Here is a 22,786-nt window from a genome sequence, read left to right as displayed (position 1 = left end):
CATAAATGTGATTGTATCACAATTATTCTTTAGAACGACCACCATCATATGATGTGCAAGAAGGCAGGTTACTGTTGTGTGCTAAACTCAACAAATTCATAAAAGATCAGTACACAAAAGGTTACCCTATCTTTTCTGTGTTGATCATGGCTCAGTTAGTCGCACTCTTGCCTCTGTGTGAGAAGGTTGTGGGTTCAAGTCCTACTCCAGAGACTTAAGGATAAAAATCTAGGCTGCCATGCCAGTGAAGTACTAAGTATCACTACACTGTTGGAGGTGGTGTCTTTCAGATGAGGTCTCTTCTGCTCTCTCAGGCGGATGTGAAAAATTCAATGGCACTATTTCGAGGAGTTAAGCCCGGTATCCTGGCCAATATCTATCCCTCAATCAATGTCACTAAAACAGATCATTATCACATTGCTGTCTGAGAGCTTGCTGGGCACAAATTGTCTGTCACTACACTTCCAAAAGTACTTCATTGGCTATAAAATACTTTGGGACATCCTGGTCGTGAAATGTCAGTCAGTTTTTTTTTTCTCTTTAAAGGTGCTAGTGGAGCTATTGCTTATTGCCAGTATTGTGTTTTTATTTCAGATTTCCAATTTTTCATCTTTAAGCCCTGACCACTAGTACTCCCTATTCTATATGCCCCAATCCTCCTTTCTCCATATTTATCAATAAACAAAGGAAAATATGAGGTTTAGTCTACTGCAACCTTGGTTCAGATGTTTGTTTAAAAAAAAACACATGGTTTTCACTTAAAGTTTATTACATCATCTCACATTATCAGTGAGATTACTGTGCTGGAACTTTTCCCAGGTACCAATTATATTCTTTATAATCTCCCATTACTTATTTCAAAAAATGGCCTTTTACCAATATATCTCCCTCAAAAAGTCAGTGATTGGGTGCTGCAGGGCATTGATTTTCATCTTACTGACTGCTAGCCTAAAGATAAAGCATTGTGCCCTGTTTACAAATCAAGGGAATCTCCAATAGGAGTTGGAGGCCTCTAGGACTCAATCAATAAAAATTATGTACCACTGAGGAGGGGCTCTGGTAAATTAAAAAATTTGTGGCAATGTTTTAGCTGCAAGTCACAATACAAAACTGCTCACAATTCTGCACTTTTTGCAATCTCACTCAGAGTGGCCTTTAAGATGCTGAACCATTCACACTAGTGAAGCAGAAGGTACCTGACAGGTTTGGGTTAAATTGGTACCTTCTGCTGAGAAATATACTTCACAATTGGTACTCTTAAGAACAAAGAAAATTACAGCACAGGAACAGGCCCTTCGGCCCTCCAAGCCTGCGCCGATCCAGATCCTCTATCTAAACATGTCGCCTATTTTCTAAGGGTCTGTATCTCTTTACTTCCTGCCCATTCATGTATCTGTCTCGATACATCTTAAAAGATGCTATCGTGCCCGCGTCTACCACCTCCGCTGGCAACGCGTTCCAGGCACCCACCACCCTCTTTGTAAAGAACTTTCCACGCATATCCCCCCTAAACTTTTCCCCTCTCACTCTGAACTCGTGACCCCTAGTAATTGAATCCCCCACTCTGGGAAAAAGCTTCTTGCTGTCCAACCTGTCTATACCTCTCATGATTTAGTACACCTCAATCAGGTCCCCCCTCAACCTCCGTCTTTCTAATGAAAATAATCCTAATCTACTCAACCTCTCTTCATAGCTAGAAGGATGAAGCATATTCTTTGCGGGGAGGGTGGCTTCACAAGAGAAGCTTTACTTTGCACCCAGCCTGCAGTGTGCTCAACCCAAGAGTGCCTGATGTTTTTATTTTTTTCATTTATTTTTATTTATTTTTTATTTAGAGATACAGCACTGAAACAGACCCTTCGGCCCACCGAGTCTGTGCCGACCAACAACCACCCATTTATACTAACCCTACAGTAATCCCATATTCCCTATCACCTCCCTACACTAGGGGCAATTTACAACGGCCAATTTACCTATCACCTGCAAGTCTTTAGATGTGGGAGGAAACCAGAGCACCAGGCGAAAACCCACGCAGACACAGGGAGAACTTGCAAACTCCGCACAGGATGTTGAGAAGGAGTAGAAAATCGCCGGGTGCTCCGGTTTCCTCCCACCGCCAAAGACTTGCAGGTGATAGGTAAATTGGCCATTGTAAATTGCCCCTAGTGTAGGTAGGTGGTAGGGAATATGGGATTACTGTAGGGTTAGTATAAATGGGTGGTTCTTGGTCGGCACAGACTCGGTGGGCCGAAGGGCCTGTTTCAGTGCTGTATCTCTAAAATAAAAAAAATAAAAATAAAATTTAAAAAAAGTCCTCCATTTCCCTGCACTAATATTCCATGTCTTTCTAAACAAGGTGGTAAAATAGTCCTCGTAGCAAAGACAGTCTTAATTCTGACTTGCTTTAAAAAATAGTGTGTGCTACTCTAATTTCTATGCTGCCATCATTTTCTATTTACAAGTCTCTCAAGAGGACATCACTCTACAATGGCTAGTTAATCTGGACTCCAAGGATTCGTCACATGTTATGTTAATTAAATGTCTATTATTTTTCTCCTCAATCAAATATATAGATGCTTAATGTTATGTTGGACTCTGTTGCTGAGCAGATGTATAGGCACAATAAATTGACCAGACAACGATGGGATTTTATTTCAAATGGTGAAACTTCAAAATGAAACTAAAAAATTGTAACAATTAGCATTTATTATTATGCTTACTAAGTGTATAAAGAATTAAAGTTTTCATTACAGAAATTGGAATTCGTGATTTTTAGAAGGCAGTTCACCGCTGACTAAAAAGAGTTACAAAGAATTTTTTTTTTTTCTGACATCCTTCTTGCCCTTTGCACTTGCCTTTTTAAAAAAAAATATATATTCTTGTCTAATTGATCTAATCAGCTTGGAGGAAGCAGTGTTTGGCAGGAGGAAGGAGTTGAAACATATAGGATGCACCCCAGGTTAATAATTATCTTCTGGTGCAAATTCAACTCCTACATACCGCTGCATCCAGAAATTTATCCAAGTCAGTTCACTTTATTAGGTCACTTGCAGTGTCTAAACAAAACGTATTAAATGACCAATGAAGAAAAGTAAAGATATCTGCCTTTTAAAACAACAGCTTAGATCAGACCTGAGGAAAAGAGGAACTATTTCTGGCTCATTGAATTAGACCAGTGGAACATTAACCTACCTCAATGAATCTGCAATTAAAGTTAATTGTATTTTTAAGAAGTTTTTTTGCTTAGTAAGCCATGGAACGTCAGAGCAGGGAAACTGAACACTCAAACTCAACATCAAGCATTCACAGGCACACCGCAGGCTAGGTACAGGGTAAAGCTTCTCATAAGTTCATAAACCACCCCCCTCCCCCACCCACAAATCTACTTATCCTTCAGAGTATCAGTTGTGAAGAATTTCTGTATCTCAGCAGGCACTTTCCGGTTACCCTAACCGGTACCTTCTACTTCATCAGTGTAAATGGTTCAGCATCTCAAATGGCCACTCAGTGCAGAATTGTGAGCAGTTTTGTCTGTGGGCTTATTCTCACTCAGATACTGCAGACTTATTCAAAATTGGACACTTACAAAGAGTAAAGAGAGTTAAGACCTTCATCCTTATTAGGTTGTGTTGAATTCAGCGAAGCATCACTGTGTTAACCAACTGTCTCATATCTCCTGTATTAGTTGGGAGACTTTATCTTTAAAGATGAAATATGTTTGGTTAAAAATAAACTGTGTTTACATACAACAAGAAGTTGTCTTTTAAGGGAGGAAAGAGAGGTAGAGAGATATAGTTTAGGGAGGGAATTCCAGAGCTTAGGGCCTAGGCAGCTGAAGGCACAACCACCAATGGCGGAGCAATTAAAATTGGGGATGCTCATGAGGCCAGAATTACAGGAGCACAGATATCTCGGAGAGTTGTCGGGCTGCAGGAGGTTACAGAGATAGGGAGGGGCGAGGCCAAGAAAGGATTTAAATACTGGTTGAAATCATACTGGTAAATAGCTGCACTTATGGAACAGATAGACCTGGAGCTTTTGTACTGCAGCTTTCAACTTGATTGCAGTCAAGACTTTATTTTGGGTATTACAAACCTATGCTATATTCATCCATTCCTTTCTGTTGAATCATAAAATGATTGACAGTCCAGTTTGAAGAGAAGTACTGAAATGCAAAAATAAAAACAAAAATGCAGGAAATACTTAGCCGGTCAGGCAACATCTGTGCAGTGAGAAACAGAGTTGAAGTTAACTCCTGTTTCTTTCTCCACAGATGCTGCCTGACCTGAGTATTTCCAACATTTTCTGTTTTTATTTCCTATTTCCAACATTCACAGCATTTTGCTTTTGTACTGAAATGCAAAAATTGATGGCCTATTCTTAAAGTTAAACAAACAATTCTTCCAGACACTAGGAATGTTCAAATGTGGTATATTTTCATCATCATAAATGAGGGAAAATGCTCAGTACGTCCACTTTTACATAATTTTCACAGAGCCAATCAAGATTTCAGAGTTAATAAAATCACCTAGAAAAAGCAAATATTCAAACTTGACAAGCTTCTTCACACATTACTATTGATTTCCACATGCAAGTCTGCAGCTGAAGTATTTTTCTCACTTCTACTTTTCTGTACTTTCATACAAGGATAACTTTGAAGAAAAATCTCTGCCCTCTATGAGAGTGGGCAGAGTGTGGTAAATAAGGTTGATGAACTGCAGGCACAGATAGCCACGCGAAAGCATAATGTGGCAATAACTGAGACCTGGCTCAAAGAAGGGCAGGACTGGGTACTAAATATTCCTGGATACAAGGTATTTAGGAAAGGAAGGGAAGGGGAGGGGTGGCAGTTTTGATGAAGGAGAACATTGCAATGCTGGAGACCAAGGATGTCCTAGAGGGGTCAAGGACAGAATCTATTTTGGCTGGAGCTAAGGAAGATAAAGGTGCAATTGCTCAGTGTAGTATATAGGTCACCAACTAATGGGAAAGATGTAGAAGAACAAATTTGTAAGGAAATTTTCAGAGAGGTACAAGAATTATAATGGGGGACTTTAATCACCCGAACATAGAATGGGATAGTAACAGCGTAAAGGCAGAGAGGGACAAGAGTTCCTAGAGCATGTTCAGGAGAATTTTCTACAGCAGTAGGTTTCCAGTCCAACAAGAAAGGAGGCACTGCTGGATCTCATTCTTGGAAAGAAGAGGGTCAAGTGGATCGAGTGTCAGCAGGGGAACATTTAAGGAACAATGATCATTGTATCATAAGGTTTAGGTTGGCTATGGAAAAGGACAAGGAACAATCCAGAATAACAATAATGAACTGGGGGAAAGCCAACTTCAATGGGCTAAGAATGGATCTGACTCAGATAAATTGGAATCATAAATTGGCAGGTAACTGAACAACAGGCTGCCTTTAAAGAGATAGTTCGGGCACAGTCAAGGTATATTTCCACGAAGGGGAAAGGTAGGGCAAACAAATCCTGGATTATGAAAGAGATAGAGATTATGAAGAAAAAATGTGTGTATGACAAATGTCCCGTGAATAATACAACCAAGAACCAGGTGGAATATAGAAGATTCAAAGGGGAAGTGAGAAATCAAATAAGAGAAGCAAAGAGAGAGTATGAAAAGAGACTGGCAGCTAATATAAAAGGGAATCCCAAAGTCTTCTATGGGTATATTAATAGTAAAAGGGTTGTGAAAGGAGGAGTGGGCTGATTAGGGACCAAAAAGGGGATTTACACATGGAGGCAGGGGAATGGCAGAGGTGTTAAATTAATACTTTGCATCTGTCTTTACCAAGGTAAAAGATGCTGCACAAGTCATGGTGACAGAGGAGGTAATTCAGACATTTGAAGGGTTTGAAATTGATAAGGAGGTGGTATTGGATAGGCTCAGAGGACTGGAAAATTGCAAACATTACACCCTTGTTATAGGCCAGTCAGTTTAACCTCAGTGGTGGGGAAGCTTTGAGAAACGATAATTCGGGACAAAATTTATAGTCACTTGGGCAAATGTGGTTAATTACGCAAAGCCAACATGGATTTGTTAAGGGCAAATCTGTTTAACTAACTTGGAGTTTTTTGATCAGGTAACAGCGAAGGTTGATCAGGGCAATACTGTTGATATGGTGTACATGGACTTCCATAAAAGTATGATAAAGTGCCACACAACAGACTTGTGAGCAAACTTATAGCTCATGGAATAAAAAGGACAGTAGCAACATGGATTCGAAATTGGCTGAGGAAGCAGAGTAGTGGTTAATGGATGTTCTTTGGGCTAGAGGAAGGTTTGTAGTGGAGTTCCCCAAGGGTCAATGTTAAGACCCTTGCTGTTCCTGATATGTATTAATGAGCTAGACCTTGGTGTACAGGGCACAATTTCAATGGCTGCAGATGATACAAAAATTGTGAGGAGATAGTGTAGAACTTCAAAAGGACATAGTCAGGTTGGTGGAATGGGCAAACAAATGACAGATGAAATTTAATGCAGAAAAGTGTGAAGTGATTCATTTTGGTAGAACAAGGAAAGACAAGACAAAATAAAGAATGCAATTCTAAAGGGCGTGCAGGAGCAGAGGGACCTGGGTGTATATGTGCATAAGTCATTGAAGGTGGCAGGACAGGTTTAGAGAGCCTTTAATAAAGCATACAGCATCCAAGGCTTCATTAATAAAGGCATAAAGTACAGAAACAAGGAAGTCATGTTAAACTTGTATAGAACACTGGTTTGGCCTCAACTGGAGTAGTGTGTCCAGTTCTGGGCACCTCACTTTAGGAAAGATGTGAAGGCATTGCAGAGTGCAGAAAAGGTTCACGAGAATGGTTCCAGGGATGAGGAACTTCAGTTATGTAGATAGATTGGAGAAGAGAAAGTTGAGAGGAGATTTGATAGAGGTATTCAAAATCATGAGTATGGACAGGGTGGATAGGCAAAACTGTTGCCATTGGTGGAAGGATCGAGAACAAGAGGGCACAGATTTAAGGTAATGGGCAAATGAAGCAATAGCAACATGAAGAAAAACTTTTTTTCATGCAGCCAGTAGTTGGAATCTGGAATGCACTGCCTGAGTGTGTGATGGAGGATAGAGGTAGTCAAGAGGGAATTGGATTGTTAACTGAAAAAGGAAGAATGTGCAGGGATATGGGGAGAAGGCCAGGGAGTGGTATAAGGTAAATTGCTCTTTCGGAGAGCCAGCACAGACACAAAGGAGCGAATGGCCTCCTTTGTGCTGTAACAATTCTGAGATTCAAATCAACATGGTCTTGCCCCACTCAGCATCTGAAATTTCTTGTGCCTTCCATTCCTGCATATGCCCTCCACATCGCCACTGGTGGATGCACAATGTACTACTGCTGCCCTCTGAAATGCTGTACCCAGTTCCCTCTACTTTGTCACTTCCCTCTTTAAAAAAAAAATACATTCCAAACATGGATACTGCTGGCAAGGCCAGTATTTATTGCCCCTCCGTAGATGCCCTCAGAAGGTGGCAATGGACTTTCTTGAACCATATTGCTGTGGGTCTGGAATCACACTTAGGCCAGGCAAGGTCAGCAGTTATTCTTCCCTAAAGGACATTAATGATCCAGCTGGATATTTCCGACAATCTGAGCTTCATGGGCACTTTTACTGATGACAGTTTTCGAATTCAGTGTAAAAACAAGTGGAAATATGGCATGATGTTATTTGAAGCTACCTTCTCTGGATTATTAGTCCAGACCTCTGGAAATGATAAGCTACTATGCTATTTTTAAAAAACTTTCGTTGTGCCTTCAGTTCACTATTCATTTCTTTCTTTTCTCCCCAGTTCCATGTCCACCACATCCTCCTTCTTCATTAGGAAGCAGCATGATGTCTACTGCATGTGAGGAGTGATCTATTAATATATATTCTATTTCTGCTCAAACCACCAAAAAACAACTTGCTGACAGTATTGAAAGTACCCCTCAAACCGAGCTTTTCATTTACACTTTGGAATTGTTTTTAAACAGGAATCCACATACTCTCAAAGCTACTTTGCACAGAACCTTTGGAAACAGTACATACTTATGTTTGGGTGGTTAACTTGTATATGTGCTGCACTTAAAAGCATGTCCGTCAAATCGTATTCACAAGGTATAACTGTGAAAGGTAGGAATGTTTTTTTTTATTCAGACACTTAAATATGTAAAAAATCAAGGCCAAGGAATGCCAGGGCGCTCACTGAAACTCATCCCTCCAGTATCAATAACCTTATTTTAGCTTCCAAAGAATTAGATACATGGTTAAACTGTACTTGCAATGATAAAGTAAATCTTTCCATTCTGCTCATGTCAAATGTTTGTGGAAACATAATTATGGTAATAGTATTTCACAAAACAATCACTTGGAACATTAAATTAGGGTATGCTGTTAATTCTGATTGCCTGTACAAAAAGAAACAGTCGTCAATATCCACGAGTGAGATTCCATTTTCACCCATCGACAGAGACACAATATTTTCAAGATTGCACATCTCTTCTTGAAGGCTGACAGTTTGGTTATTTTGATCATTGCTAGTGCATCTGACTTTTGTGGTCCCTGATCTGGACTAATTATTCTTGTACAGCCACCAAAGTCAGATCATGAAGGTCACAAAGAAGTTACTTTCATTGGCAACCAGGCTCCTTTTTTTAAATAAAAGCAGAAAATGCTGGAAAAACTCAGTAGGTCAGGCAGCATCTGATGAAAGGTCTCAGACCGGAAACATTAACTCTTTTTCCCTCTACAGATGCTGCCTGACTTGCTGAGTATTTCCAGCATTTTCTGTTTTTATTTCAGATTTCCCGTATCTGCAGTATCTTACCTTTAAAAAAAAATGCCAGTTTGCCAGTTAAGTGAACCTGACCAACTAAAAGCCATGCAGATGAATGAACATGAAACAAAAGTAGAAAATAAAAATTGTATGCAACCATTTTTGCCACTGCATAAAATCAACACGAGTTAATGTAGGCCAAAACCACTGTGTAAACTTCAGCATTATCTGTGCTAAGGGTAAATCAAAATAACATACATTATTCATGATCTTTAGCACAGATCTCAATGTTTATGCAGCAGTTTTACCAGCCCGAATGTGCAGTGGAACTCTCCTTCAGATGGCCATGACGCTTTACTTGGTATGTATATTTTGTGTACTTAATCTTTTAGGGGTTGAAACTGTCCTTTGACATATTCGTAACAAATATGTTAACACGTTCATTTGAAATTTAACTAAAGTTATTTTTATTCAAAACTATTTTATCTGGGCAAACACCTTTGTTAAAATGACAGAATGAACGTATTAACAAGTTTGCTACTATTACACAGCATAATTTCAAATTGTAACCACCCTAATGAAAACTGCAAAGTGAGTAATCCTAAGTGCAAGGTACTGTAAGGAAATGGTGACAGGTTAATGAAAGATATTTGTGCCAGTGCTGTAATGAATCTGGTTGAAATGACAGGCTGGATTTAAAGTCCTCCCCCTTCAAGTTTCCATCTGCTGCCATGAATAGGGAAAATAAATTATAAGCTACAGGATGAGGAGGTAACAGTATTTTTAAAAAGTGCATTTTCCATGAAAATTTGCAAGTGTAGTTTGAAATATTACTTATGCCTTTTTATAAATGTATTCCAACTACATAATCATTTGCCTTTACATTACAGGATAACATTTTGCTATGTAATAATTTACACCAGTGCCACAACAACTTGTGCTAATCAAACAGCACTTTTCATAACAGGTTGAACTTTTAATCTTGAAAAGTAGTTTTTTTATAGTCCTGTAAAAGGGTGGCCTCAATTTAGCCACTCTTTCTGTAAGGACCATAAAAATTACAGTACAAGATTCAGACACCTATTTATAAGCATTATACATTTTTTTGTAAACTGCAAAGGAATGTTAATGATTTTAATTTTCATGATTTTTCAAATTGAGAATTATCACCCCAAAAAATAAAATGCCACCACCGTGAATATAACATTGTTAATTATTTGAAACAAATGTTAAAACCAATTTTCACATTTAAAATCATAAAGAGGAAAAAAAATCTCGGTTATTTTAAGTAGTGTCTCCCCCCATCCCTTACGGTTTAAAAGTACTACATAAAGAGGCTTTAAAAAAAATCCAGATATAACCCCAGGCCCTTAGTACAACAATGGTTTAAAAATGTATTTGAAAAAAACAATCTCTTCCTTATTTAGCAGGATAAATTCATGGTTATATTATTGGGGTCGGCGAGGCCAAGAATTATAAATTTATTTAATTAATCGACCCCATTTCCTTGGTAATGTCGTTTCCACCAGCCCGAGGGAAGTAAAACAGAAAGTTAAGAGTCGGGGAGAGGACAGGCAACATACACTCGACTCGCCCAAGCGAGGAGCAGGAGCACTAGGCCGCTCCGCCTCACTTCTAAGTTTGATCGGGGGGGTTATTTTTCTTTAAATTATTTTTTTCTGTTGTCGTGGTTGCACTGACTGCTGCAGCTGAACTCACCTTCTCGGTTCGTTTGCACGGATCTATTAATCTCCCTGTTATTACTACTGTCACCCCCTGCCAGACTGTTACATGAATAGCCGGCCTTTTGCTTTCTAAAACTCTCCACTAGCTGCGGGATAGGACTGCTCATCTCCATGGTGGTAAGTGATCAGCGACTACACTGCGCTTGCGCTAAAGCCCTTCCCCCAACGAAACCTGGGTCACAGCCCCGCCCCCATCCCGGTCCAGAGCTTAGTACCGCCCCTAGCCCCGCCCCTATCCTGGGTTCTTGCCCCGCCCCCATCCTGGTCCAGAGCTCATCACCGCCTCCAGCCCCGCCCCCATCCTGAGTCTTGGGCCATAGCACCGCCCCCATCTGCGCCACAGCGCGACCCGGCCGTGCTCAGAGTGGGGGAGGGGCGCCTTCTTGTTCCAGGCACAGAAAGGTGTTATTAATCCTTCGGCCACGTGAGCTGAAGCAGCTTCTCACACATCTTGTCCCGGTCTCTTAAATAGCTACTGATTTTTAATATTGAAAAAGCTGGCTTTCAGAAACCTCCAAACTCGTTTAATTCATGTCTTAAGGAGACATTCCAGTGTCATAAAATCATGGAATCGTATAATGGGTACAGCATAGGAGGCCATTCGGCCCGTTGTGTTCGCACCAGCTCTCTGCATATTCCTCTGCTCTTTCCCTGTCGTCCTGCATTTTTTTCTCCAGGAAATTATCCAATTCCCGTTCTGAAAACTGAGTGAATTTTCCTTCACACTTCCAGGCAGTGCATTCCAGATCTAATGTAAAAAAGTTTTTCCTCATGCTCACATCTCTGTCCTGGGATTGCTGCAGTGTTCCAGTGAACATCAACGCAAGGTCGAGGAACAGCATCTCATTTACCGATTGGGCACACGACAGCCTGCCGGACTGAACATTGAGTTCAATCATTTCAGAGCATGACAGCCCCCCATTTTACTTTCATTTTTAGTTATTTTTTTCTTCCTTTTTGTTACATTCTCTTTTACATTTTTTACAATCCTTTTTTTTGCATTTATTTCATTTCATCTTAGTTTGTTCAGTTTGCTTACCCACTGTTTTTTTTCACGTTTGCACTTGCTGCTGTTCAATATTCAGTGTATTAACACCTAATCTGTACTAATGCTTTGTCTTTCAACACACCATTAACATATTGTTTGCCTTTGCTCCGTGACCTTTTGGTCAGCTATGTGGCCTGGTCCAATCTAGACCTCCTTTGTTATCTCTTGCCCCACCCCCACCTCACTTGCTTATAACCTGTGACTTTTCTAATATTTGTCAGTTCCGATGAAGGGTCACTGACCCGAAACGTCAACTCTGCTTCTCTTTCCACAGATGCTGCCAGACCTGCTGAGTGGTTCCAGCATTTCTTGTTTTTATTTCAGATTTCCAGCATCCGCAGTATTTTGCTTTTATTTCCTCATGTCACCTTCAGTTCTTTAGCCAAACAACTTAAATTAGTGTCCTTTGGTTCTTGGCTCTTCCACCAATAGGCCCAGTTTCTCACTATCTAGAGTCCTCATGATTGTGAAAATATCAAATTATTGACCCAATTGAAAGAAATATAACTTTTTCATTGCGCACAGCTAGCAACGCTCAAATGATGCAAAAGACAGGAAATTTATCAAATGAGATTAATTGAACCATTTACCAAGCACACCGATCCCTGCAGTGTCCACTGGTTGTGAAAGGTTTGAAACATACCAGTGGACACCACGTGCTCCTCCTCCAGTGTCACCTGGGCATGGACACAACTGCTCATCTCCATGGTGGCAAGTGACCAGCTTTGTACAACCCACGGAAGTGTTCTAAAGGTTTCATCAATCCTGCAGGTCCTTTAAATTCTCCCTTCCCACCACCAAGTTCCTGACATTGACTCCCTTGCCTGTCTCAGGCCTTCTCTAGGTTAAATAAAAATGGCTGAAACGTGATTCAGGCTGCAGGCTCCAGCTAGGTGCATGCACAGCCAGAAATAAGGTGCGCATACATGGCTCTGGTGGGGTGTATGGGCAGGACGGTCTTTAAGCTGGGCCCTCATAAGGGTGTGAATGCTCTTATGTTTACACCGGTTTGCTGGATATAGTATGTATATCTGATTTATCTCAGAGTAATGCAGATATTATGCTTGTATTAAATCACCAACTGGTTTATTTACAACAGTTTAAACTATATTAGTTCTTAAATGATTTCAGTACATGTCTCCTCAGAACATTTTGTGTGTTTTCTGTAGAAGATCCTAGCTGTGTCTTTTAGTTTCAATTTTAACTCTTAAGCTCCACCCATAGGCTTAAGCAATCAAACACAGTGGACAGACTAATACAATCAAACCCAGAACAATAAAACACTACACATGAACAGATGGACAGTTGCAATTCCTTGCAATTATTTTTCACTCCATTAACCAGGAACCAATGTAGGTTAGTGAGCACAGTGGTGGAAGGGTGAATGGGACGGTGTCACTCAGGACAAGGACAGCAGAGCATGGGAGACCAAACAGGAGTGTGTTGGAATAGTCGCCTAAAGGTAAAGAAGGCATGAATGAGCGTTTTAGCAGCACATGAGCTAAGGCAGGGGTAAAGACAGGCAATATTATGGAGGTGGAAATAGTGAGGGGGCAGATATGTGGTTGAAAACTTATCTTGGTGTCAAATATAACACCAAGGTTGTGAAGAGTCAAGTTCAGCCTCAGACAGTTGCCAGGGAGTGGGATGGAGTAGATGGATAGGAAATTGAGTTTGAAATGGGGACTGAAGACAATGGCTTCAGAAGAAATTTCTTCTCATCCAGTACTGGATGTTAGACAAGCAGTGTGACAATTTAGAGACAGTGGAGGGGTTGAGAGAGATGGTGGTGTGGTAGAGCTGGGTGTTTTCAGTATAAACGGACATATTCACATGACACACTCTTTGACCTTTCCATCTGTCTGGAGTACTAACCAGATAGTTTACTTCCCTAAGTTTCCTCTTAATGAGGTAAGGTCCACTGAACCTAGCTTTCAGTGATTCCCAGGCAAAGGCAACAAAACTAACACCTTCTCTCCAGGCTGCAAACTGCATGCCTTAGCTGGGGTATTCATCACTTGCTGAGAAATCTTGCAATGTTTTCTGGCCATCTCACATGCTTTTGTGAGTCTCTCTGACACATAATCTAAGAGGGTAGTTTTCTCTTCCTGTGCTACAAATCTCTCCTTAATGAGTTTAAGGGGACCCCTAATATCATTATTCATTCATGGGATGTGGGCATCGCTGACTAGGCCAGCATTTATTGCCCATCCCTAATTGCCCTTGCGAAGGTGGTGGTGAGCTGCCTTCTTGAACCACTGCAGTCCATGTGAGGTAGGTACACCCACAGTGCTGTTAGTAAGGCAGTTCCAGCATTTTGACCCAGCAACAGTGAAGGAACGGCGATATAGTTCCAAGTCAGGATGGTGTGTGACTTGGAGAGGAATTTGCAGGTGGTGGTGTTCCCCTGCATCTTCTGCCCTTGTCCTTCTAGTTGGTAGAGGTCGCGGGTTTGGAAGGTGCGGTCTAAGAGGTGCCAATCAAGCGGGCTGTTTTGTCATGGATGGTGTCGAGCTTCTTGAGTGTTGTTGGAGTTGCACCCATCCAGGCAAGTGGAGAGTATTCCATCACACTCCTGACTTGTGCCTTGTAGATGGTGGACAGGCTTTGGGGAATCAGGAGGTTAGTTACTCGCCGCAGGATTCCTAGCCTCTGACCTGTTCTTGTAGCCACGGTATTTATATGGCTACTCCAGTTCAGTTTCTGGTCAATGGTAACCCCTAGGATGTTGATAGTGGGGAATTCAGTGATCGTAATGCCATTGAATGTCAAGGGGAGATGTTTAGATTCTCTCTAGTTGGAGATGGTCATTGCCTGGCACTTGTGTGGTGCGAATGTTACTTGCCACCTATCAGCCGAAGCCTGGATATTGTCCAGGTCTTGCTGCATTTCTACACTGCCTGCTTCAGAATCTGAGGAGTCGTGAATGGCCCACTTGAAATACCCTTGACATGAAATATGACCCCTGATCTGACAAATTCTTCTGACAATCCATATCTAGTGAAAAACAGAATTAACCGCTCGATCATAACTTTTGCTGTGATCTCTCTCAAAGGTATTGCCTCTGAAAAATTGTGGCCAAATCCTCGAGGGTTAGGAGAAACTTGTGACCTGACCTAGTTGAGGGTAAGAGTCTGACATAATCCATAAGATCCCTACTGAACAATTCGTCAAAAGCAGGTATTGGTAGCAATGGGACTGGCTTAACTGAAGGCTGTGACTTCCCATCTGCCTGACATGTATGGCAGGTTCTGCAAAATTCAGCCACATCCTTATGCAAGCCTGGTCAATAAAAATGTTGTCTTATCCTGGCCTGAGTCTTTTCGAATACCAACATGACCTGCCACTGGGATCTCATGAGCAATTCTCAAAATGTCTTTCAACACACGTTTGCCTTTGCTCCATGACCTTCTGGTCAGTTCTTCTCTGTGACCCTGTCCTATCAACACCTTGCCTTTTGTTATCTCTTGCCCGACCCCCACTTTATTTGCTTAAAACCTATTACATTTCTAACCTTTGCCAGTTTTGATGAAGGGTCACTGACCTGAAACGTTAACTCTGCTTCTCTCTCCATAAATGCTGCCAGACCTGCTGAGTATTTCCAGCATTTCTTCTTTTGATCTCAGATTTCCTGCATCTGCAGTATTTTGCTTTTATTTATCTCAAAACTTCTCTACTGTACCTTGGGGGAACAACAACCTGATGAACTATAGCCCAATCCTCATCAGCGGGCCTCTGGGAGGTCACCACTCTCTCATTAGAATGTAATTCTTAATGTAATAGCAATCGGGGACCTTTTCAGCTTCTGAGTTAGGTAGAAAGTTTAGGGAGTTAGGTAGAAAGTTAAAAGACAGGACCTCCAGGGTTGTAATCTCTGGATTACTCCCTGTGCCACGTGCCAGTGAGGCTAGAAACAGGAGGATAGTGCAGCTAAACACGTGGCTGAACAGCTGGTGTAGAAGGCAGGGTTTCAGATATCTGGACCATTGGGATCTCTTCAGGGACAGATGGGACCTGTACAAGAAAGACGGGTTGCATCTAAACTGGAGGGGCACAAATATCCTGGCTGCGAGGTTTGCTAGCGTCACTCGGGAGGGTTTAAACTAGCGTGGCAGGGGGGTGGGAACCAGAGTAGTAGGACAGCAGGTGAAATAAATGAAGGGGAACTAGTAAATAAGGCCAGTAAGACTGAGAGGAAGAGCAGGCAGGGAGATGTTGCGGAGCACAGCAGGACTGGTGGTCTGAAGTGCATTTGTTTCAATGCAAGAAGTATAACAGGTAAGGCAGATGAACTTAGAGGTTGGATTAGTGCTTAAAACTATGATGTTGTTGCTATTACAGAGACTTGGTTGAGGGAAGGACAGGATTGGCAGCTAAATGTTCCAGGATTTAGAAGCTTCAGGCGGGATAGAGGGGGATGTAAAAGGGGTGGGGGTGTTGCATTACTTGTTAAGGAGAATATCACAGCTGTACTGCGGGAGGACACCTCTGAGGCAAGATGGGTGGAGCTTAGGAATAGGAAGGGTGCAGTCACGATGTTGGGGGTTTTCTACAGGCCTCCCAACAGCCAGCGGGAGGTAGAGGAGCAGATATGTAGACAGATTTTGGAAAGATGTAAAGGTAACAGGGTTGTAGTGGTGGGTGATTTTAACTTCCCCCATATTGACTGGGACTCACTTAGTGCTAGGGGCTTGGATGGGGCAGAATTTGTAAGGAGCATCCAGGAGGGCTTCTTGAAACAATATGTAGATAGTCCAACTAGGGAAGGGGCCATACTGGACCTAGTATTGGGGAATGAGCCCGGCCAGGTGGTCGAAGTTTCAGTAGGGGAGCATTTCGGGAACAGTGACCATAATTCCGTAAGTTTTAAGGTACTTGTGGATAAGGATAAGAGTAGTCCTCGGGTGAAGGTGCTAAATTGGGGGAAGGCAAATTATAACAGTATTAGGTAGGAACTGAAGAATTTAGATTGGGGGCAGCTGTTTGAGGGTAAATCAACATCTGACATGTGGGAGTCTTTCAAACGTCAGCTGATTAGAATCCAAGACCAGCATGTTCCTGTGAGGAAGAAGGATAAGTTTGGCAAGTTTCGGGAACCTTGGATAACGTGGGATATTGTGAGCCTAGTCAAAAAGAAAAAGGGAGCATTTGTATGGGCTGGAAGGCTAGGAAAAGATGAATCCCTTGAGGAATATAAAGACAGTAGGAAGGAACTTAAGCAAGGAGTCAGGAAGGCTAAAAGGGGTCATGAAAAGTCATTGGCAAACAGGATTAAGGAAAATCCCAAGGCTTTTTATACGTATATAAAGAGCAAGAGGGTAACCAGGGAAAGGGTTGGCCCACTCAAGGACAGAGAAAGGAATCTACATGTGGAGCCAGAGGAAATGGGCGAGGTACTAAATGAGTACTTTGCATCAATATTTACCAAAGAGAAGGACTTGGTGGATGATGAGCCTAGGGAAGGGAGTGTAGATAGTCTCAGTCATCTCATTATCAAAAAGGAGGAGGTGTTGGGTGTCTTACAAAGCATTAAGGTAGATAAGTCCCCAGGGCCTGATGGGATCTACCCCAGAATACTGAGGGAGGCAAGGGAAGAAATTGCTGGGGCCTTGATGGAAATCTTTGCATCCTCACTGGCTACAGGTGAGGTCCCAGAGGACTGGAGAATAGCCAATGTTGTTCCTTTGTTTAAGAAGGGTAGCAAGGCTAATCCAGGAAATTATAGGCCGGTGAGCCTTATCTCAGAGGTAGGGAAATTATTAGGGAGGATTTGTCGGGACAGGATTTACTCCCATTTGGAAACAAACGAACTTATTAGCGAGAGGCAGCATGGTTTTGTGAAGGGGAGGTCGTGTCTCACTAATTTGATTGAGTTTTTTGAGGATGTGACAAAGATGATTGATGAAGGAAGGGCAGTGGATGTTATCTATATGGACGTCAGTAAAGCCTTTGACAAGGTCCCTCATGGCAGACTGGTACAAAAGGTGAAGTCACACGGGATCAGAGGTGAGCTGGCAAGATGGATACAGAACTGGCTCAGTCATAGAAGACAGAGGGTAGCAGTGGAAGGGTGCTTTTCTGAATGGAGGGATGTGACTAGTGGTTTAGATTAGATTAGATTATTGATACAGCACTGAAACAGGCCCTTTGGCCCACCGAGTCTGTGCCGACCATCAACCACCCATTTATACTAATCCTACACTAATTCCATATTCCTACCACATCCCCACCTGTCCCTATATTTCCCTACCAACTACCTATACTAGGGGCAATTGCTAATGGCCAATTTACCTATCAGCCTGCAAGTCTTTGGCTTGTGGGAGGAAACCGGAGCACCCAGAGAAAACCCACACAGACACAGGGAGAACTTGCAAACTCCACACAGGCAGTACCCAGCATTGAACCCGGGTCGCTGGAGCTGTGAGGCTGCAGTGCTAACCACTGTGCCACAGGGATCAGTGCTGGGACCTTTGCTCTTTGTAGTAGATTTAAATGATTTGAAGGAAAATGTAGCTGGTCTGATTAGTAAGTTTGCGGACGACACAAAGGTTGGTGGAGTTGTGGATAGTGTTGAAGATTGTCAGAGGATACAGCAGGATATTGATCGGTTGGAGACTTGGGCGGAGAAATAGCAGATGGAGTTTAATCCGGACAAATGTGAGGTAATGTATTTTGGAAGGTCTAATGCAGGTGGGAAGTCTACATTGAATGGCAGAACCCTTAGGTGTATTGACAGGCAGAGAGATCTGGGCGTACAGGTCCACAGGTCACTGAAAGTGGCAACACAGGTGGATAAGGTCGTCAGGAAGGCATACGGCATGCTTGCCTTCATCGGTCGGGGCATAGAGTATAAAAATTGGCAAGTCATGCTGCAGCTGTACAGAACTTTAGTTAGGCCACACTTGGAATATTGCGTGCAATTCTGGTCGCCACACTACCAGAAGGACGTGGAGGCCTTGGAGAGGGTACAGAGGAGGTTTACCAGGATGTTGCCTGGTCTGGAGGGCATTAGCTATGAGGAGTGGTTGGATAAACTCGGATTTTTTTCACTGGAACGATGAAGGTGGAGGGGCGACATGATAGAGATTTACAAAGTTATGAGCAGCATGGACAGAGTGGATAGTCAGAAGCTTTTTCCCAGGGTGGAAGAGTCAGTTACAAGGGGACATAGGTTTAAGGTGCGAGGGGCAGTGTTTAGAGGGGATGTGCGCGGCAAGTTCTTTACACAGAGGGTGGTGAGTGCCTGGAACTTGTTGCCGCGGGAGGGGATGGAAGCAGGTACGATAGCGACGTTTAAGAGGCATCTTGAGAAATACATGAATAGGATGGGAATAGAGGGATACGGTCCCCGGAAGTGCAGAAGGTTTTAGTTTAGGCAGGCATCAAGATCGGCGCAGGCTTGGAGGGCCGAATGGCCTGTTCCTGTGCTGTACTGTTCTTTGTTCGTCGCATCAGAACACGCTGTTTAAGACAAGCTTCTTAAATCAGGGTCTGCCTGTTGTGCCTCAATTAGAGAGTGCCATGTAGACCTCCACTTGCCAAGTATGAGGCCTATTAATTTCATCATATGAACATTGATTTTAAACTGTTGCTGGAGTGAAGAAATGGCTTGTTAAAGAGATCACCAGACCTTTGACTGGAGGACATTTGCATACTAAGAGATGATGCTTATGGAGACTAAGGAACTACTCTCTGATCCAATTAACCCAAATGGATTTTGATCACCAGGCATCGAAGGTGTACGGAAGCGCATTCCAGGGACTGCTAAGATGATACAATCCACAAAGACTTGACTGGTTAAACCAGCTGGTCACATGACTAACCAGCTGGTCCAGGCTTTGAATGAGACAGGACAGTTTGAATTGAGACTGGAGTTTTTTGCAACTGAAGCTGGAACAAGGAGGCTTCTCTGCTGGCTGTCTCTCTCTCATTTTCTCCCAAGCCACCGGACTCACGTAAGACATGTAAACCTCAAGAGAGAAAAGACTGACATTAAAACAAGTTGAAGTGTGAACCGGGCCCTAACGAACAGCAGGACTTACCGGCAACCAAAGGTTCTACGTTGAACTCAAAAGGACCAAAATTATAATCACAATATTGCCTCAACCTTTTCCCCTTTTATTTTTTTCTACTTTTCTGTCTCTATCTACGTGTGTGTTTATCGTGTATGCATGCGAGCGTGGTCAGGTCGTATATTTGTAGTCGTTAACTGGATTAGAGTTTAAGATTAATAAACTACCACCTTTCTTGTTTAAATCTAAGGAAACCCATCTGCTTTTTTTACCTTACAATTGGAGCAGTGGACAAGGATTCACTGAGAGGGAGCTAAAAACACGGAGTTTGTAAAATTAAACCCTTTTACGGCTAAACTAGGCAAAGGCTAAGCAGGAACCCCTAGACCCCTTCTCACCTGGTCATAATAAGAGGATCTGCTAAACAATTCACCATTGCTAGCCTTTTTCACTAGCATCCCCATCCAAATCCTTGCAAAAATTGTCAACCAACCAAACATCTGAATTATCCTCTGCAACAACTGAATCCTTCTTGTCTTGTTTAATCTTATGAAACTGGGATCTTGTCACTACAAAATCTTGGAAAATTCCAGGAAATTGCTCCTGCAGAACTTCAGTTTCAGTAACCTCAACTGGCTTTTCCGAAACTACTGGAGACACCAATACTTTATCCACAGCTAAGTCATTCCCTACCAACAAATCAACCCCTTCAATATGCAAATTAAGGACAATTCCCACTGCTACCAGACTAAATCACACTGCAAATTCACCTTATGCAGTGAAATGGATAAATAACCCCCTCAATGCACCGCACCATGACTTTCGCATTCATCGCACTATTTGGGGAAAGATCTATGTCCTTTGCTCTCATTAATGACTGAGTTACCCCTATATCTCTTAGAAACATAATTGGCTTGCTTGCTTCATCTGACAAATATGGGGACACCATAACTATGAACACAAAACTTCTATAACTTTCAGAGACCTGCCTTAATTCATTAGCGCACAAGGGAGAACATTTCTGCTCACTGTCCAACTTCGCCAAAGCCACTGGCTTGTCAACAGCACCTCTTTTTGGGACATCCTTTTTAGGACAGGCTTTTGGTAAATGTACTATAGCTACTGCCTTGCCTTTCAACTTCCAGCACTCTGATTTTAAATGCCCTCTTTTATTACAAAAATAACATGTTGGTCCTTTTGACTCAACCTTAGTCTCTTGACTTTTCTTACCACTCTGAGGGTTTCCTGTATCCTCTCCTTTACCCTTATTCTCACTAAAACTGAATCTGTTCTCATTATCCACCCTCCTGTGTTCCAACATCTGAAAGTTTACAAACTGTGGCCTGTAACTACAGTTTTTGTGGGTCAATTCATAATCATCTGCCATTTCTGCAGCAGTCCTTATTTTACAAAATTTATATTCTTCCAAATGGGACCTTATTCTTGAAGAGAAACTATTTTAAAATTCCTCCATTAGGATTACTTCCCTAAGGCTTTCAAAGTCTTGTTCAATCATCATGGGCCACTACTGATGATCAAATATCATTTTCTTTTCTCTTTCAAATTCCAAAAATGTCTGACCCTGTTTCTTTCTTAAATTCCTGAACTTTGGCCTATAAGACTCTCGTACCAACTCGTAAGCATTGAGAACTGCAGTTTTAACTATTCCATAATCACCTGACTGTTCCTCCGAAACTGTTGAATATACCTCTTACGCTTTTCTCACTAACATACTTTGTAATAAAACTGTCCAACTTTCCTTCAACCTTCGTAGCAATTTTTTCAAAGGACACAAATTACATTCAATTTCTTCCTCACTGAATTTAGGCTCTAAACAAATATTCCTTGCCAAATTAAAACCAGGAGTTAAATGTGATTAAAGTAAAATCAAAATACTGCAGATGTTAGAAATCTGAAATAAAAACAGAAAGTGCTGAAAATACTCAGCAGGTCTGGCAGCATCTGTGGAGAGAGAAGCAGAGTTAATGTTTCAGGTCAGTCACCTTTCATGAGAACTGGCAAAGGTTAGAAGTGTAATAGAATTTAAGCAAATAAAGTAGGGGTGGGGGGAAAGAGAACAAATGGGAGGCATTGATAGGACAGAGGGCCAGAGAGATAAACTGACAAGGAGGTCAAACATCAGTAGGGAAACAGAAAGCAATGAAGATGAACAAGGTAAAAGAGACAAACTAAATTTGATTCATCCTGACACTCCCTGTTTCTGCAGTTTAAGTTTTTCTGAGTCCAGTGCGAATTTCCTGGCTTCTCTTTCTTTTTATAACTCTTTCATTTTCTTTCTCCCTGAATTTAAACAATCTCAGTGCATGTTGAAATTGTCTTTTTCCCTTTCTTCTTTGTCAAGTTCCAGTTGCCTCATTTCCAACTGAATTCTAGCTAACTCAATGTGAGAGCTACCAGGAGCACCCTTTTCTTCCTCAAGGTTAAAATGCCAAGCCAACACTTCAACAATTTCTGCCTTCTTGGCTTTTGAATTTACACTAATCCCCACTTGCTCTGCTACAGTCATTAATGCATCAGCTGTTAACTGTGTTAAGTTATCTCTCCGTAAAGGCTTGAGCATTAAAAGAAGACATGCCGGCTTTTCCCTATGTGTATAGAAAATCCAGTTGTGAAATCTTGTTTGTTAAATTCTAGCAAATTCCAAGGTACCCATTTTACAGCTTTTGTATTCATATTCTGGACACGAGCCCCTATTTGTTATGACCTCAGTGAGACCGTTAACGTTAAAAATACGAGATATGAAACCCCAAACCAATTTTTAAAATTTGACAAGATTTTATGTTTTAAGACTTTTACTATAACAACTAAGCTAAAAGAAATTCCCATTAACTGAATAGTACTTTGTAAGTATTTGATACTCCAAATTACAAAAAAGGTGTTTACTTATTAAAATACCTGAAAATCTCACACCACACTTATATATTACACAGTCCTCTTTGATGGTGAAATCTTTATGGTTAAAAGTTCCAGCCTCCTCCCAGCTGCAATGGGTTGGCTCTCTCAGACCTTTTCAAAATTAATGTCCTCTTTACTCACTTTGCCAAGCACTTCCAACCTGGATGTCTTGCTACCAGGAGCACCGCAGTGGCAACACAGGTGGATAAGGTCGTCAAGAAGGCATACGGCATGCTTGCCTTCATCGGTCGGGGCATAGAGTATAAAAATTGGCAAGTCATGCTGCAGC

General features: G+C 41.8%; 1 protein-coding gene across 6 annotated transcripts in view; it reads right to left on the bottom strand.

The window, feature by feature from the left end:
- Positions 1-22,786, bottom strand: part of LOC137368807 (zinc finger matrin-type protein 1-like) — a 233,908-nt gene that overhangs the window by 134,508 nt on the left and 76,614 nt on the right. The window contains exon 1 of one of the 6 annotated variants that reach the window (XM_068029013.1): positions 10,496-10,640. The exons of 4 other annotated variants lie outside the window; for them this stretch is intronic. In XM_068029013.1, the coding sequence (XP_067885114.1) occupies positions 10,496-10,634 (139 nt within the window). In that variant the 5' untranslated portion in view covers positions 10,635-10,640. Of the gene's footprint in view, positions 1-10,495; positions 10,641-22,786 lie in introns of those variants that run through there. One more of the 6 variants, XM_068029020.1, reaches the window with a different exon arrangement.

This window comes from Heterodontus francisci, chromosome 1, assembly GCF_036365525.1.
Source record: "Heterodontus francisci isolate sHetFra1 chromosome 1, sHetFra1.hap1, whole genome shotgun sequence".
NCBI lineage: Eukaryota > Metazoa > Chordata > Chondrichthyes > Heterodontiformes > Heterodontidae > Heterodontus > Heterodontus francisci.
This window is presented reverse-complemented; position numbering and strand designations above follow the sequence as displayed.